This window comes from Trachinotus anak, unplaced genomic scaffold (assembly GCF_046630095.1).
Source record: "Trachinotus anak isolate AG129_WGS33_773 ecotype Australia unplaced genomic scaffold, CSIRO_AGI_Tana_v1 ptg000021l, whole genome shotgun sequence".
In the NCBI taxonomy this organism is placed as follows: domain Eukaryota; kingdom Metazoa; phylum Chordata; class Actinopteri; order Carangiformes; family Carangidae; genus Trachinotus; species Trachinotus anak.
In genome coordinates, this window is record NW_027273872.1 from 10,446,849 (window position 1) to 10,464,316 (window position 17,468).

The window sequence follows — 17,468 nt, forward strand, 5'->3', positions numbered from 1 at the left end:
GTCTTAAGGAGAGTTTTTAAATCAAACTTGTTTTGACATGTTTTTCCACTACGACTGATTATCATTACAATGATCACATAAATTATGAAAAAAACTAAAATAATGAAAAAAAAAAAACAAACTAAAATGATCAAATTCTTCAGTCATGTATAAAAGGCAGAATCTGTACATTTTGTGGAGACTCCTGTCTGTCATCAGCAGGACGGCCACCCCAACCCACCCCCCACCCCCGGCCGTCCTTGTTGTGGTGACAGAAGGTCATGTGTCTGCAGGCCAACGCTGCACTTTATGTCATCACTTCTCTAAAATAAAAACCTAACATTACTGTTTTTTTTTCTCCCCTTCACATTTTGAGACTTGGAACAAAAAGCAAAGTCTGCACAGATGTTGAAACCCTCAAGCTCCACTGACAAAAAGGTCAAAATCTGTTTTTTGTTTTTTTTTTTTTTTCTGTCAGCATCCTGTTTATATGGAATATACTGGACACATGTAAACGTTACTGCCCATCCGTAATGGTGTGGGATACATTTAACATTGTGAGTGACCATAACCAAGTATCTTTATTTTCACTTCACAACAAAAATCACCACATGTTCCCTCACTTAAACACTTGCTTTGTGTTTTTTAAAATCTATTTATTTGTTGCTCCCTGGTTGCCCACATGATAAAACAATATTTCCAATAAATGCAGGAGACTGAGAACAGATGTAGAAATCATCTTTTGTGTCAAATTAGAGGTTTTTGACACCCGTTTGATGCAGCTGGCTCTACTCTAGGCAACCCTCAATTTAATCTGTGCTCAAAATTCAGACATGAGGAGCAATTTGGAAATAAAATACTTGTGCTGTGAACCAAAGTCTTTTCATCAGTAACAACTGAATGATTTAACGCCACAATATCATCTAACAGCTATTTCTAAAATAGACTGATCAGAGTTGTTAAAATGGTTCCATCATCCAATGTTTCTTAAGATGTAATTTAGATAACTGTCTGTGGCTGAGCAGAAACCAGAAACAATCACACCCTCATACGTTCTCTACATGGATTTTTCTGGAGGCTCCCCTGGGACTCCGGCAGGTCCCCGGACCTGGACCTCATCTTGACACAGCTGCTCTGAGGTGCAGACACTCACTGGCCTTGATCAAAAACTTCAATTATATTTCTCTGTCCCACTTTCAAGCCAGTTTGTCACTTTAAAAATTTAACATTTACATCCTAAAAGAGACATGCGGCACACTGTGCATCACTTCACTTGAAATTTTACACACTAACAAAGTTATTTTCTATCCGTCTGGAGATGCACTGCTGCGAGCTTCTGAAGTGTGTTAGTCTGCATGTGCACAAACACTTCACTACAAAGACAGCACCCCTGATGCTGTCTGATTTATCCTTGTATGACGCATAAAGCTACTTGGAAATACCCTTTTAACTAAATTATATTTATTAGAATAATTAGTGTTAACTGTGAAAATGATCTCAGATTACTGTGACCACTGGGATTAAATCAAACACAAGTGATCACCTTGTGGTGATAATTGTCTGTTTGGACATTTCACACTAACTGCTGCGTGGTTGCAATACTCCTGAGGTCACATGGGTGAATGATGAAAGTCAGCTAATGATAACAAGCAGATATAACAAGCTCAGGTGTCACTGGAGAGTCGGAGAGGATGACCATCTCTAAACCACAAGTAATCAGATAATACAACTCTGATGGTGTCTCCCAAAACTGCAGCGCTGTCATACTCAGAGTCGATGCAATCAATAAGAAGACATTAGACTTTTTTGGTCCCTCACACTTCATCCAATTCTTTTCTCTGTGACAGCAAATTAGGTGGATCAGAGATTATCTCAGCGCCAATAATTCCCGCCGCGACGTGACGAATCCGAGCTAAATCCTCTTTACAACCACGACAAGTGGAGTGTGATAGGATCAAGCTCTCTCACAAAAAAAAAAAAAAGGAAACAAATTTCTGTTGTTTGAACACAGCTCTCACTGCCGAGATGATACAATAAAGCATAAGACCCGTGTGAAATGGCTTTCAAATTAGCATTGAACAGACACACTGCTGGGCTGATGACGCTGCAATCAGATTAGTCACAGACCGGGATTACACCAGCGCGGCCTCCACACAAAGATAATTTCCCCTGGATGTGAAGCATGGGACGACACTGAAGTACAGTGACGTGGTGAAATGTAGAAGAGGGAGTTGGACACTTGTACACCTCCGTCACTGTCCTGCTCTCACTGCAGCTACAGGAACCAGGAGACAAAACATAATTTCAAACTGTCTCAGACTTTTCAAAGATCAAAGTTCATTTGGATTATATAGCCTGTTGAGGGGAGGACACAGCCGGAGAGGTGATGCGCAACTGGATGATATCTTCTCTGCTTCCTGCTAAAAGTTCCAGGTCAGAAAAACTAAATTCCTATGACTTTTAGTTATGACTGGTCACACAAAAAAAGAAAACTCCAAAATTTTGATGATGATTTTGATGATGAAGGGTATTAGTTAACCTTCATCATCTGCTCCTGTTTTTTTCTGTTCTGTCTGTGTCAATAGCAAAATTATAGAAAAAACCTGACGCATTTTAGAAAGAAGTCAAAAGGAGAAGACGCAGTCCTATTGATCATGTTTGTTGTGTCACGGAGCTAAACGTCTGACAGGTGTTTGTCCAATTTGCATAAATGCTTGGCTAACACGTCTGATTGGTGCTCTTAAAAGCCCACCTGCTTTCATATCACTGAAAATGCTTCATGCTGCAAATGTCCTGATTTTCCATGGTTTCCAGTTCTCATGAATAAACCAGTTAACAGAACATTCCACCCACCTGCCTGAACTAGTGGTATCTGTGGTCGTCCAAAACAACTACAGCACGCTGCACACACACACACTGAAAACAATGTCCTGCACTGTCTTTTCTTTGTTTTCTCACTTGATTTCTTCACAGCAAGAGACAACGTCTCCAGCCGCTGCTCACCATGAAATGTCTTCTCCGGTGTTATCTTCATAAAGCTGAGTCTGAGGCTTGTAGAGGTCCAGACAACCAGCACAGACAAAGATGTAGCAGCAGATGACTCTTTGACTAGCACAGGCAGAGCTAATAACAGTTAACGATGGCTCTGTACCCTTTAGCTTCCAGTAAGCCATACCAGAGAGGTTGCATGCACAACAGTCGAGCCCTGGTCCTATAACAGCTAAATGGAATGAAGCCGCTGCTCCTGTTTGTCGCACCTGTGTTGAACAAGCTGGAAAATGGTTCATGACACAGGTGTACAAATATAAAAAACATCTGCTTTATGGGCATTATAATTCCAATATAAACATCTGCATTCATCTGCTGTAATAAGATGTTTCCCTGCCGCAGTGTTTTAATTTGGGGTAATCTATCTGAAAGTGCCATCAGATTTTAAAGGGCAGGGACAAACAACATGGCTTGTCTTTTAATCTGGGAGACCTGTTAGTTTTCACACACTGAGTACTACCCATGACTAATAAAATAAGTGACAGCCACCATTAAATGAGATTTAACTGGTTTATGAACCATTTAAGAACAGAACATGAGATCATGCTCTGCATTTTCCTTTCCTTGTTGTCATTAATTTGTATATTGTTTTATTTTATCTTATTATATAAAACTACATTAAAAAGAATATAAAACTAAATTCAGCTGCAGCCCACTATATTGTGGTGTCACAGTTTCAGATGTGCTTTTTAACTCGTGGTATTCACAGTACATTCATTGTTATTCCACATGTAAACACACAGTTCAATAGACTGGAAGAAGTGATTCACAGTCGATGGATGTAACCGGCAAACAAGCGCCAACATGGTCGAAAGTTGTCCAAGGCCTTTCCATCTGCCCACGCTGATAATCTCCCCCCTGAGCGTCCTGTTCTCTGGGTTTCCATGATCAAAGTTTGGATTTGCTTTAATTATTTCAGATCAATGCTGGCTGTGGCCGCTGTGCAGACCTGTGGCCAACGCTGAGGCAGCAAAGAAGAAGAAGAAGGAAAAAAAAAAAACAGCTGAGTCGTCCTGCGCCGGTGTCTGATATGCACACAGCGAGGAGAGAGAGAAGCGAGAGTGAGGGAGAGGTGTGGGCTAATGCAAGGCACCAATCATTAGCCTTAAGTGTTCCTCATTATGTTCCTAAAGCCTCTGAAGACCTGAATCCCTAATTGATCTCATCCTTGCGTTTAGTAACACTCAGGAAAGCAAAGGGCTGCTCGCTTCTCTGGCACTAACAGATAGGCTTCCAGACTCGCACAGCAAACACTCGCTCATCACTACACATGAAGGCCTGATACTTGGATAGCTGAGCTGCCTCACACACTCCACTGCTCCAGTTACACCAGAAACCACAGCAAACACACAATCACGCTTCCACATTCACAGGGCAAAAGACTTTACTGAACTGTTTGCAGTGCAAATGATCAGGGAAACACTCTGGCTTTACGCTTATGGCTGCTGCAGTGGGTTGTGTTGGCCTCTGTTTTCTGTCTGTGTGGTGCAAACACCCAGCAAACTCAGTTATTTTCTGTCATTTTCTGTTTCTTTCTCACCTCAAATTCTGTGGAAAAAGTTCCACAAAGGAGACTATGCTGTGCTCGCCACTCAGTTCAGTGCACTGTTCAGGGGAGTCGCCGAGGACAGAACAAAGATGGTGAGACATGTCACTATGAAGCGGGAAGCTCCTGCTTTGTATAGAGTCTATCGTTGCCAGCAACAAAGATGCATCTTTCCAGTGCTAAGAAGCAAGTGTTAGCACAAGCCCTGCTAATAAGAAGAAGAAGGGGAGCAGCAGGGAGGAGGCTGGGCGCATTCAACCCCCTGAACATCGCTTTGCTCCGCGCAGCAACAAACCATCATCGCAAGCCAATCAGAGTGCAACACTGGTTTCAGAGCGCAAACTTCTTAATTATTGACATGTTATATCTTGTGTGTTTATTCCTCACACAAGCAGAAATTAATATACGTTGATTTGTGATTCAGGGGGCCTTATGCGCTGGATCCTGCCAGTTCATCCATCCACTTGTACAGCATCTAGCACAACTTGTCATATGGTCAAGGAATAGCTGCATTGCTGAGCCCAGTGCTAAACAGTGTATCAGTCAAGTTAAGGAGTCACCTCATGCAGTTACATGAGTAGATAGAAATATATAGGTTGAATAATGATCTTAATTATTGTGTTAATCAAACAAATCAGTCACTGGTTCACTGAGGTTCAGGGCAGGTCTGGAGTTTGGAGTTTGAATCCCACTGGGACATTTGTATTAAAAATGCATGTACCCATAATGCTGTGAGGCACTTTGGATACTTCGGGGTCCACCAGCTGTGATAAGTCTTATGTGATATTAAAGCTTCTAAAATTAAAAAGCTTTGGGGGCAGGTTTGGAAATGAAACTTGAAGTATACATTTAAATTCTGGAGTGGCAGAAATTTGCAGTTTGAGCCCCAGAGGGTTTGAACACAGATGACTCCTCAGCGTGTTTCATTTGTAATAATGTAATGATCCATATTTTCAACTAATGTTAGGAAATTATTTTTTCTACAAATTTATATTGTCCTTTTTTAATATCGCTCATATCAAATTATTTGATTTAATAAACTATTTTTGTGCTTTTGTGTTTATATTATATTTCTTTTTTTATACTATAGCTGCTGTAGAGTTTGATAACATTTTAACATGAAAACGTTTTGCATCTTTAACAATAATATTGCTGTTTTTCTTTAATTTATGAACTACACCAAGCAGTAGTGAAACTGCTTATTCCTCTAACCTTTTTTTTGTTTTTTAATAATTAAAACATGAATTTATAAAAATTGATAGAAACTTGATTTGACTTAGACTTAGATTTTAGATACCAAATGCTAAGCTGCAGGAAAAGGAAATATCCAAAAAAAGCCTCACATAATCAGTTTTGGAATTTTAACAATGCTGTAATGGTGCTGGATAACAAACATGACTGTAAGAAAAGTCTTCCCACTTTCTAAACAGCTTCTGTTACACAACAAACAGAGATTGACACTACGTCTCGTGTTGCCGTCCAACTCTTTCATTACAGAAATGAACTGTTGCTCCCAACATTTCCAGGAACTCACCTCCACTGTAACTGAGTTCCAGCGCTGAGAGGCCATTGATAATACACTCTGTTATTTATGGTGCAAATCTGTCTCTGTCTGCTAATCAATAATGTATTATCATACATCAAGTTTTGGAAATGAACCTGCCCAGAAGTTAATTAGTGTGGGGATGGCAGCAAACTCCACCATAGAAGTCAATTGTTTTTCATTAGAGGACTTGGGGAAATTGATCACAGGAAAAAAAAAAAAAAAAAAAAATATATATATATATATATATATATATATATATATAAATTAATATATATGCATGTTATGATTTGTTATGATAGGAGATGTGAGTGGTAAATATCAGCTGGGCACCTGCAGAACAAATGAGACAGCCTGAGGGCAAGTTCATAAATAACACAGTCACTTTAATTTGGCTGAACCAGGAGTGTATGCTAACTGACACTGGGTGATTTCTGAGAGGAGCGGGGGGCTCAGCTCTCCATCCTTTCTTTAGTGTCCTTGAGCAATACAAATAAATCCCAGCTGGCTCCAGAGCTCCTGCTCCCGATCTCTGAACTGTGACCTTTAGTTTTAATGTTCACAGCAGCCAGAAAAAAAAAGATAGCTTTGTCCCTCGGGGATCAAAGACGATTATTGAATTCTTAATTGGATGAAATAATTTCAATCAATTAAATCAGATAATTGTATTTGTTCTCTGGCCACAGAGGAAAACTCCCCCTCACTGACTTCAATCACCCTCTAATCATCAATCTTTGATGTTCGATACACCCCAACAGTTATTATCTGATATTCTAAATAACTGTTTTGTTTGATCGACATTTCCTCCGTCTGCCTCATCTGCCTCAGCTCTGCAATGCATTCTGGTCTTGTGAGGCTACTGACTGTGGTGAAACACCAGCACTCATGTTACAAATGGCTACACCCACTGCGGTGCTTTTCAATATCATTTATCAACTTTGAATCAAATCATGTGATGATTCAAACATTCTGTCCTGTTGTTTACAAACGTATAAGATTAAAAATAAAAGATAAAAATTAAAGCCTAATAAATTTGACTATCTGATGTACATCATGCATTTTCTGTATTGTAATGTATTGATGTCAGCTTTTTAATATTGTGTCACTGATTTATTGCAAACTAAAACATCAAATACTTGATTATGTAGTTAACATGGGTGATGGAAGAATTATGGGGGATAAAGATGAGTAAAAATAAATCCTGAGTCAATCATTGCAGAAACTAGAGGTTGGTCTGTTGATTTTGGAAAGTCTGAAGCTTCTCCTTTGCTTGAAGAAGCAACTGTCTTCACTGTGTATGGGCCTCTGTTGTATATGTCACCTTTTTTTTCTTGAGCCTCATGTATTGTCAAAGCAAGTCTCAAATCAAGTCTTCATAGTGCAAATCTAACAGGCACAGCACCTATTAGTATTATTGATGGTATCGTTAACATTTTCCGTTAATGTGCTATGCTTTGTTAAAACTAATCAAAACTGCCATCACAAACAACAACATTATTTATTTACATTCACTGTGAATAAATAATGTTGTTTCCTCTGTGTCTGAGGTTCGATACACAACCGGAGGAAAAGGAACCAGAGCTTTAAGTTGCATTCACAACAGGAACAGCAAGAGGGCTGAGAAACTGTCTGTCTGTCTCTTGTCTGTCTGTCTGTCTGCCTGCTGTCTGTCTGTCTCCTCTGTCTGTCTGCTGTCTATCTCCTCTATCTGTCTGTCTGTCTCCTCTGTCTGTCTGTCTGTCTCCTCTGTCTGTCTGGCTGTTGCTTCTGTCTGTCTGTCTCTTGTCTGTCTGTCTGTCTCCTCTGTCTGTCTGTCCCTTTCTCTCTCTGTCTGTCTGTCTCTCTCCTTCTGTCTTTCTCTCTCCCCCTTTGTCTGTCTCTCCTGTCTCTCTCTTTCTGTCTCTCTCTCTCTCTGTCTCCTCTCTCTTTCTCTCTCTCTGTTGTCTGTCTGTCTGTCTCCCTCTCTGTCTGTCTCCTCGGTCTCTCTCTCTCTCTCTCTCTCTCTCTACATCTGTCTCTCTCTGTCTGTCTCCTCTGCTTTTTATTAAAGTTTTCTTTTTTTTCTGCACAGGTGAACCAAGTCCTCTTTAATGCAGAGGCCTTCTATAAAATTCCAGGTGTGTGTCTGTCCGTGGGTCATACTTTTTAGGGAGTCAAGTGTCAAATAAGTGAAATATCGTCAGGTTTGTGACTCAGCTCTGACTCGGGTCAAAGTCTCACACGTGCAGCTTCAGTATGTACAGTCGCTTTGATACGAGCAGCAGCTCTGTGTTTTCCCCAGTGTGCAACAGCTCCAGAGGAAAAAAAGTCATTTTTTCATTCTTTCTCACTTCAACTTTGACCTTGTGCCTCACACGAACAACCAAGAACAGCATTCCACTCTGTTCAGTGTGTTCTAGGTTCCAGGTCGAATCAAAATCTGCTCGTAGGGAAACAGAGGCGAGTCTGCAACATGACTGTAAATACACGATGACAGCCAGCACGGAGGCACGACACTTACATAGCTAATGAATGCCACAACTAGAAATGTTACACTGAATAAAATATCACTCAAGGTAACATGACATTCCAGCGAGTCATTCTTTCACGGCTCGGTTTTATCTGACTGTCGATGTGGAGACTAACCTTTTATTTAATGAACAAACCACCGGGACCTTCAGTCTCTTTTTAAATCACTCTGGTCTTTGTAAAAAGTCAGGCCTGTCCCACTTTCAATTCTGCTGGTTCAGGATAAGGACTTCTATTTAATATCAAGACTCAACAACGTCTGACATCCACGGCATCTTTACTTAAAATAATTTAAAAAGCCGACGAATGACCTTCTCGAAATCGCCGAATGTCAACATCAATTTATTTCATGAACTGGTAGAGTCGGATTTAATTTGCCCTATGATGTGACGGAGGTGTGTGTGTCCGTGTGTGTGTGCTCCTGAGGTCCTTACATACAGCTGCTTTTTCAAGGCCAGCTCAAGGTTACCTTCCAGGAGCTGATAGGTAACGAGCATCAGGCACGGCAGAATATCCGTCCTGATAATATAAATAATAGATTACATTGTCCCTATAGATTCTGCATATATTTTCCCCTTGAACAGTGACTTGATGGCGTTGCACATAAAGATCTGTGAGAGTAGCAGCCCAGAGGTGAACTGTTTAGATTGGGTGTTTATATGGACTGCTCACTTGTTTCCACTTGAGAGAATAAAGTGTTTTATTGAATATAGAAATCCATAGAGGAAAAGGTCGGTCTCTGCACATTTCGCTCAGGATGAAGATGAATAGTTTGCATACTGTGGGCCCTTGCATGCTCACGTGCATAGTAACGATCTGTGCAAGCACCCGGAAACGAGGGAGGCGATCAATCTGCGTTATGAGGCAGAATGAGCGAAGCACCTGATCGAAAGAAGAGAGGAATTTGTTTGTTTCTCTGGAGAAGCTCAGCTCTCGAAAACCTGCAGATACTTTATTTGTCGTGGCTGCACTGCGACAAACAAGGCCGTAAAACCACATAGAGCGTGGCTGCAAATCACCTCCAGCGCCTGATTTTCTCTTTATGAACAAAGTGTAAACAGAAGAGCCTGTGCTTCTCTTTTTTCACACTCCTCAACAACTGAGATAATAAATTCTGCACATAATTGTATCTAAATCAGTGAATTTAAATTTCCCTCTAGAGGAATTTGCAGCAAACTATACATATGCTCTTGATTTAGCATAAACCTCTCCACTGAAATGTCAAACACACATTCAGTGCAAAAACACGCAGTTTAATGTTCAGAAACATGCACATGAATACAAACAGGCAAAACTCACATGCATCATGGTTCAAGGGGAGAACTTTCCCCACAGCTTCCTATTCTGACCTCAAAATTTCTGCTGTTCCAACAGCCTGGTAAAAAAGCAATAAGGGAGAGATGTCAATGGCTGTTCAGAGGCCTGTCAATCATTGTGACTGACTGATTGGTATTCCCTGATGGTCATGGTTTGTGCGTCGGCATTCTGTAAATGCAGCGCTGACCGGTTTGATTAATCGTTCCTGCCCGAGCGGTCGATAGAAGTGGACAATGTGCGGACGAGGCCTGAGGAGCACATCTTGTTTTCCTTGTGCACCTCAGTACTGCTCTTATGCTGTGACTCTGTTTCAGAAGTGGACTGTGAAACACTTCCTCAGAATCATGGTTTATATGCACTAACATTGCCTAAGTCAACACCGTGCCAGCGGCAGCAGAAGCTGATTCTATCATCAATCATCCAACTGATTAGCTTTATGTCTAGTCAGCCTGTTAGCCTGCTAGCTGCGGTAGCTCACCATCACTGTCTAGTGCAGTAATCAACATGACTTCATGTTCAGGCCTTAAAGGCGTAGTTTCATCTATCAGTGTAGGATTTTTACTAAAAGCAATGTACATGCTATGGACCAAACGTCACAAACGCTTTTCGAGCAAAGATCATTCGGCCTTAACCTTATCGATACAATTCGTTTTCCTGATCCTTCACAATAAAACCCTTCATGTGACAGCAACAGGAAGTAATCAATTTTTGAATTAGCAGTAATTTAACAGTCTAAAACATCCTGACAAGTGAAAATTAACAAATGACTGACAAATAAGCTGGCAGAAAGTAAATACAGAACTGGTTTAGCAAGGGACACAACACACTAGCTTGCTCAGCTACTGAAAGCTAGCAATAGCTCGCATTAAGGTTTTTGCAGCTGGATTTTCTCAAGCTCCATCTCCTGTTTTTAGAGGCAGGGAAGATAAATGTGACCCTTCAGACTATTTACTTTCACTTAAGTCATTGTTGCACTGCAATGAATAAATAAGGAAACAAGTAATTGATCCTAAAACTAATGAAAAAAATACTAAATTGAGCTAAAATGTGCCTTTTTTCCCAAAACAATTTCACTTGTGTGAAGTAATTTGTATAATCAAATGTCATAATGTTGCACAAATTGTTTTATTTTGGTTTTTATTTCCCAGAACACATTAAAATTTTAGAGGAATAAGAGGAAGCATTTTTTCTTCATTGAGATTCAAAGGTAAAATGTGCCACTAAATCATTCATGATGTTTTGGGTTTTTTTTCACAACATGAAAATCCAGGAACAATGTCCCTCGATTTTCTCAGTAGATTATTTCAATTTTATCTCATGGCTCAAAGACACAAAGGACGTTTCAAGGATTAAAAAAACAAAGTGTAACATGACTTAAAACTTTGTCAACTTTCTAATGTACCTTTTTCTGTACATTGGAATCTGTCCTTTTCAATTTTAATATTTTCTGAGCAAAATATAATGATGATCATGTGTTTTTAAAAACTACACTTATTAGATCAGATATTTAAAAAGATTTAAGGATCACAATGCAGCCACCAAATACTAATTAACTGTAATTTTAAATCTTATTATTAAACTTATATTTTGCCAATTACGTTTCTACCACTAAGTTTCACCCAAGATGGTTTTGTGAGGAAGTGAAATTCATTTAAAATACAATTAAATTTATTTCAGTCATATATCCTCTAGCCTTTCATGTACAGGGCAGTGTAAGTATATTGTTTTATTTTTTACATAAATATATATCTGTTGTCAGTTTGTTACTCTGAATGATTTGTCAAAAATGGATAGAGTGTATTGGTACTGTCTTTGCTCCTATTATTCCAGTGTTGTTAGTATTTGTCTGGATCACTAAATTAATTTTCATAACATTCCTGAGGAAATGAAAAAGAGTACTTTTTCTGATGCTTTTATCTCCAACCACTCGTATAGTAATGTGACAGCAGAACAAGTTTCTTAGATCCTCCAGTATAGTAGAGGTCAAAGGTCAGTTTCACTTGCTCCGTTGGTGCTCCTCTAAATAGTGACAGTGTTTTGAAATAAGGCTGCTTCCCCATTTTGTTCAAAAAGTTGACAAGGGGCATTATCTCACCTTCTTGGCACTTCCTTTCACCTGTCTTGACAGAGTTCACACATTCAAACCTGAATACAAGATTAAAGGTTTTGTTTAGATGAACGTTTCCTGCAGGTCTGGTCTCAATCTAAATTCTCAGCCATCCCCTGCCTCTTTGATGAATAATAGGAGCAGAGACAGAGAGAGAGAGAGAGAGAGAGAGAGAGAGATATGTTTGAGCATTAAATGTGTATTCATCAGGTCTGGCCCTGGCCATTGACAGGCTAATCAATGTTTAGTAATAAGGCTGAATGTGGAATGAGGTGTAGGGGGTCTGGGTCGGGATGGAGGGGAAAGAGATATCAATTAAGCAGGGAACTGCAGAGTCCAGGCCCGAGGAGCTGAGACGGCAATATCCCGACTCTGGTTCATTAACTAAACAGTATGTGCTGAATGCAAAACTCCTGCAGCCACTGCCCCCCCCCTCCAATACCACCACCCATCCCTACTCTAAACGGATGCCATATTCAATGGAAATGAGGGAGTCGATGCAGCAGGTAGGAAAACGCTTTTGATAGTTCACATAATGAAATATCTCAGAGGCCGTGCAGGGAAATCATATCCACACGTGAATAAAGCAAAACGTGCAAGGTGCCTGCAGGTAGGGAAATGTGAAGCCCAAACACGTTTCCAAATTACACTGTGAGATATTTGCATACAATATGCATTCTGTGTAAATTGGGGAAAAACAGCGGGTAAAAGTAAATAGGCTCATTCCCAGTTTACTATTTGTTCCCACAGAAAAATAAGCTAAAGCAGCTGCTTGGGCTCCACTGCTGCTCCGTGATATCTCAGAGGAAAACGGCATTTTCTTTTATTCCACTACATCTATTTGATGACTGTGGTTAGTGGTTATAGGATTTTACATACAAAACAGGTTAGATGTTATGTGTTCAGGTTATAATAATGGTTATTTTACTGGACTGAACGCACCCTGAAGTCACGTCACATGCTGCAGGTTGGAAGATTAAAACTTCATTCAATTAATTTAATTATTCGTCATTGCTCATTTTTAATCAGACTTCCACAGATAGGAACATATTGGTGTTTGCCATGACTCCTGTCTGTCATATGAGCTAGATCATCATTGAAAACATCCTGGAAAAGTCCTGGAAAATGATCTGTAGAAGAGAGTGGGAACCCTGATTTAACTTTTGACAAGTCAGTTTGTTCCTGTGGACATTACAGCTCTACTCTTAATATATTGTTCAACTGCCCAACAGTACATGAAGAAATTAAAGAAGCACTCCGGGTATTTAGTGTGGCGTCACATAAAGTTTTAGAGAATTTCAAAAGACAGAAGGAGGGTTGGAACTGATGCAGCAGCGGCTCAGATAACCTAACCTCCGGTCCCTAGCTTGAATCAAGCTTCAAAAACTCTCGATCCCACAATTCCCAAAATGCAATTGGATTGCATTTTTCATTTTACCTGCCTGCCTGGTATACTTCAACATCTTTAAGTCTCTTTTTGTTTTTAAAAATCCCTGTGTTAAAATTGACATCATCAGGGTCTTAAAGCTCCTCCAGAGCAACAGAAGAAATGATGACACTGTTTTTACTTGTAAACTAATTTTCATGTGTAAGTGGGATCCCTTTAAAAGTCGTTTAAATGAGCTTCAACTCATCCAGCTACACTAAAATGCTTCTCACTTGTTACTGCATTAGTAAGAATTATTCCACAATAGCACAATACTTGTATTCCTAATACTTAAAGTACTGAACGAAGAAAAGTACCTAACAGTGTTTTTGCAACTTTCTCCTGATTTATTAGGGCAGACTTCTTCCACCACTGCACGTCAGTCATCATACAAACACAGAAGTTAGTCTAAAAGTGTCGACCTATCATCTGAACGAGTGATTCACTTGTTGTCTGAACCCTGTGAGCTCAACGAGCCCCTCAAAAGCCTGCTGCTAATATTTATGATCCCTGGAGAGCAATTTAAAGCCTGTGAAGGGCAGTGACACTTTTTCACTCTTTGTTAAATGCATTTCACCTTGTTGATGATGCATTAGATGCCTCAAAGTGGCCCGGAGCCAGATAACCTCCAGAGTCAACCGTCCCTCTTCTCTAGCTGCCCTCCATCTTTCCAGCCACAGTCCTCTTCAAAACAACCTTCAACCTGTTTATCTTGGTCCAACTGATCTTTGTTTTGTTATTCAGCATCGTTTCTTAGTTGGTTTTCTTAACTTTTCTTGTCGTTGATAATTACGATACAGGTGAATCTTTTTAAAGACAAAATGCCCTCATTAGCTGCTACTGTCGAAACCTGAGCGCCAGACATGACCAGCGTCATCGTTGACAAGCACCACAAATGTCATCCAGCCCTTTCTGTTCACAGGAAACTCACTATCAACCAAAACCAACGACTGCCAAACCCACTCATCCACATTCATTCAGAAAACACCAGGTGACAACACCACCAACCAAAAACAATGGGCGACATCCCCCTAGAGCGTCCAGTCGTGTGGCGGCGGTGTTTGCCATATTCCCCCGCCCACTGCTGCATACATTCCTCTTTATTTTCAGGATTCAAATGTGGTTGAATTATCCTGTTGCCTTACATGCTCTGCTTCAGCTACAGCCTGCCATATTTTTGCATATTTTCCTTTTTTTACCCTGGTGTACCCATTTTGATTTTGAGGTCATCTCCAGTTCCTCCTCCCCGCTGGAAGCAACGTTTTACTCATCCCCCACTGCCTCCAAAGTTGCCTATTCATCAAGGCCCCTCTCTCGCACGCTGCGTTTGACTTATCTGTTGTTTTTCCTTCTCTTCTGGATTCAGCTTGACGTACGTCCAGGGCAGCAGCGGCAGCAGAATGAATTGCTGTTAATCGATTAATGGATTGCTTGTAATGAAAGAAGAAATTACAACGCAGACCTCACACAAACAGCTGATTGTATTATTGAGCCAGTGAGGCAGAATGAGATGAGGTTTTTCAGGAAAGAAGGGAAGCTGTGTGTGCAGAAGGAGTGAAATTATTCGCAAGTGCCATTATTTTTGGATGAAAAATCCCTTTTTCACGGGGACAGGAAACCTGTCTGTGTTCTACACACTGACTGACATCACCCACACAAGCCTTTAACATCACAGTGCGTGTGCATTTCTCACTGTGAGCAGCAGCTTCAGGAGTCATGAATAAGAGCACCACTCTAAAAGCCAAAGCATGTGCAGCTATGCCAGTCTACTTTTCTCCCCACATGCCTGTTGACATTCTGGAGAGGGATGTCATGAACGCAGCCTGCCCACTAGTGGTCGCTGTTTGCTCCACACACACACACACACACACACACACACACAGAATCCTGCACGGATCCAATGCGACTCAGTTCAACTCACTAATTCGTGCACATGAGCAAAAAAAAACACAACTCAACCCAGAGGCAACTTTGACAGGATTTCACCTGGGTCCCCCCCCCCCCCCAACAAGCTCTAATTTTAAAAGCAATAAAAATGCAAATTTCATTTTCATCAAATTCCCACACAGATTACACACACGTCATTTTTTTTCCCCCGCTCATGAGGTCCGTTTCATGCCTCTGCTTACCTGAAGAACACAACCGTTTCCCACAAATAGATCCCCAGCGCGTTTAGTCGGCACATTTTTGCCAGTCTCATTTTGTTTTGGAGAAGGGGGGGGGGGGGGGGGGGGGGGTAGGGGGTAGGGGGTGACAAGGTGTTGCGGAGGGAAGGGGCGGGGGTCACACTCTTGAGAGGATGAATTCCTCTCCAGGAAAAAAAAAAAAAAAAAATCCCTTTAGTTGTGGAAAAGGAGGAGGAAGAGGAGGAGAGGGGAGGGGGGGTTGTGGTTATGGTTTATGACCTCCAAGGCGAGCCAAAAAAAAATGTTCCTCTTTTTATGTGTTTGTTTGGATATGTGTGTGTGTGTGTGTATGTGTGTGTATGTGTGTGTGTGTGTATGTGTGTGTGTGTGTGTGTGTGTGTGTGTGTGTGTGTGTGTGTGTTTCAGATCCCAGAGTCGCCGGTGCCGAGCCGCGGGATGCTCATGACCTCACCGGCCATGAAATCATACTCGTGTCCGCTATCGCGCCTCCAGTGGAGCCGGGAAAAATCCACAAAATCCACCCGAGACTGTGCTCAGGACCACGGACAGGGGCAGGCAGAGACACCGGTGGGGCAGCACGAACCAGGTTTTTGGCTCGGTGTCCTGGGGGGTGAGGGGGTGGGGTGGGGTGGGGTGGGGGGGGCAGAAGGGGGGGAGGAGGAGGAGCAGAGGGGGAGGGAAGGGGGGGGGGGGGGGGGTCACGGAGAAGAGGTTAGCAGCTCAGCAGCTCACAGGCTGCTGTTAATTGACACACAATTACACCCAATTATTCTTAAGTCCAGTCTGTGCGATCCACAGCGGTGACAGGGGAAATAAGACATATTCCTTCAGTGGTGGGGGGGGGGGTTGGGGGGAAAGAATCACGGGCTGTTTTGGCGGCTGCGCCTCACTGTCTCCAGAGGACTGGCAAACTGTGCGTGCGTGGTGTATATTCCCCAATTCCACTCGCGGAACAGACCCACGCAGAGGAGCGCTGCTTCTCAGATCTGCAGCTTTTCTCTCACATGCATCCCAGAGGCAGCCGGAGCGTCGCTCTGGATCCGTGCGTATCGGCTGTTGCGGGACTCCCGGCGCTGCTGCTCAGAGAAGGAGGTCTGCAGGTGGAACAAGTCTGTCTCCTTTTCTTCTTCTCCCTCTCCTTCTTCTTTACCTCCTCCCGCTGCTGCTTCTCCTCCTTCTTCTTCTCGTAGTTGTCTCCCAGGGGCGAGTAGTAGTAGTAGTGGCACTTGGCGCTGCAGCAGCACGGCTCAGCTACTCCCATTGTCTGGTGGTGGTCAAGTTGGAGACGCACCGGCGGCCGCTGCTGCGCTCCGCATCCGCTCCCATCCGGGCACCGCTTCCGTTAAAAAGAAAGAAATAAATCATTCCCCCCTCCCGCACCAGGAGGTGAGTGTTATAATAACGTGCAGACCTGCGTGTCGGACCGATGTGGACCCTCTTCCATGGCAGGAGAGCGGCAGCGATACTGGCCCCTGCCCGGCGCACACACACAGACACACACTCACACGGAGCTACAGAACAGACAGCAGAGCCAGGCTCGGCGCGCTCCGACACTGTATTTTCTTGCTGCAGTCATTTAGCAAACTCCAAAAAACGCACCTCGCCGTGGATAGACACGCCCACAGGATGCTGTCATTGGCCCAGCGTAGTCCTGACGCCCGTCACTGATTGGCCCGCAGAGGTGTCACTAGCTGGACATGATCTCTGCCCCTTACGCATAGATCCCCCAAGGAAAAATCACTGTAATAAGAAGTTACTGTTGAGTTTAGACTGACCTCACAGCCCTGTGGCGTTCTTAAAGAGGTATATGATGAGCCCGTGGTGCTCAGCAGTGAGTCTATTGTGAT

The 17,468-nt window shown here is 42.1% G+C and overlaps 1 protein-coding gene across 2 annotated transcripts in view; it reads right to left on the minus strand.

The window, feature by feature from the left end:
* Nucleotides 1–17,206, minus strand: part of glra1 (glycine receptor, alpha 1) — a 103,061-nt gene extending 85,855 nt beyond the window's left edge. The window contains exon 1 of one of the 2 annotated variants that reach the window (XM_071458396.1): nucleotides 15,604–17,206. In XM_071458396.1, coding sequence (XP_071314497.1) covers nucleotides 15,604–15,674 — 71 coding nt within the window. In that variant the 5' untranslated portion in view covers nucleotides 15,675–17,206. The remainder of the gene's footprint in view (nucleotides 1–15,603) is intronic. The other variant, XM_071458398.1, reaches the window with a different exon arrangement.
* Between the last annotated feature and the right edge of the window lie 262 nt (nucleotides 17,207–17,468).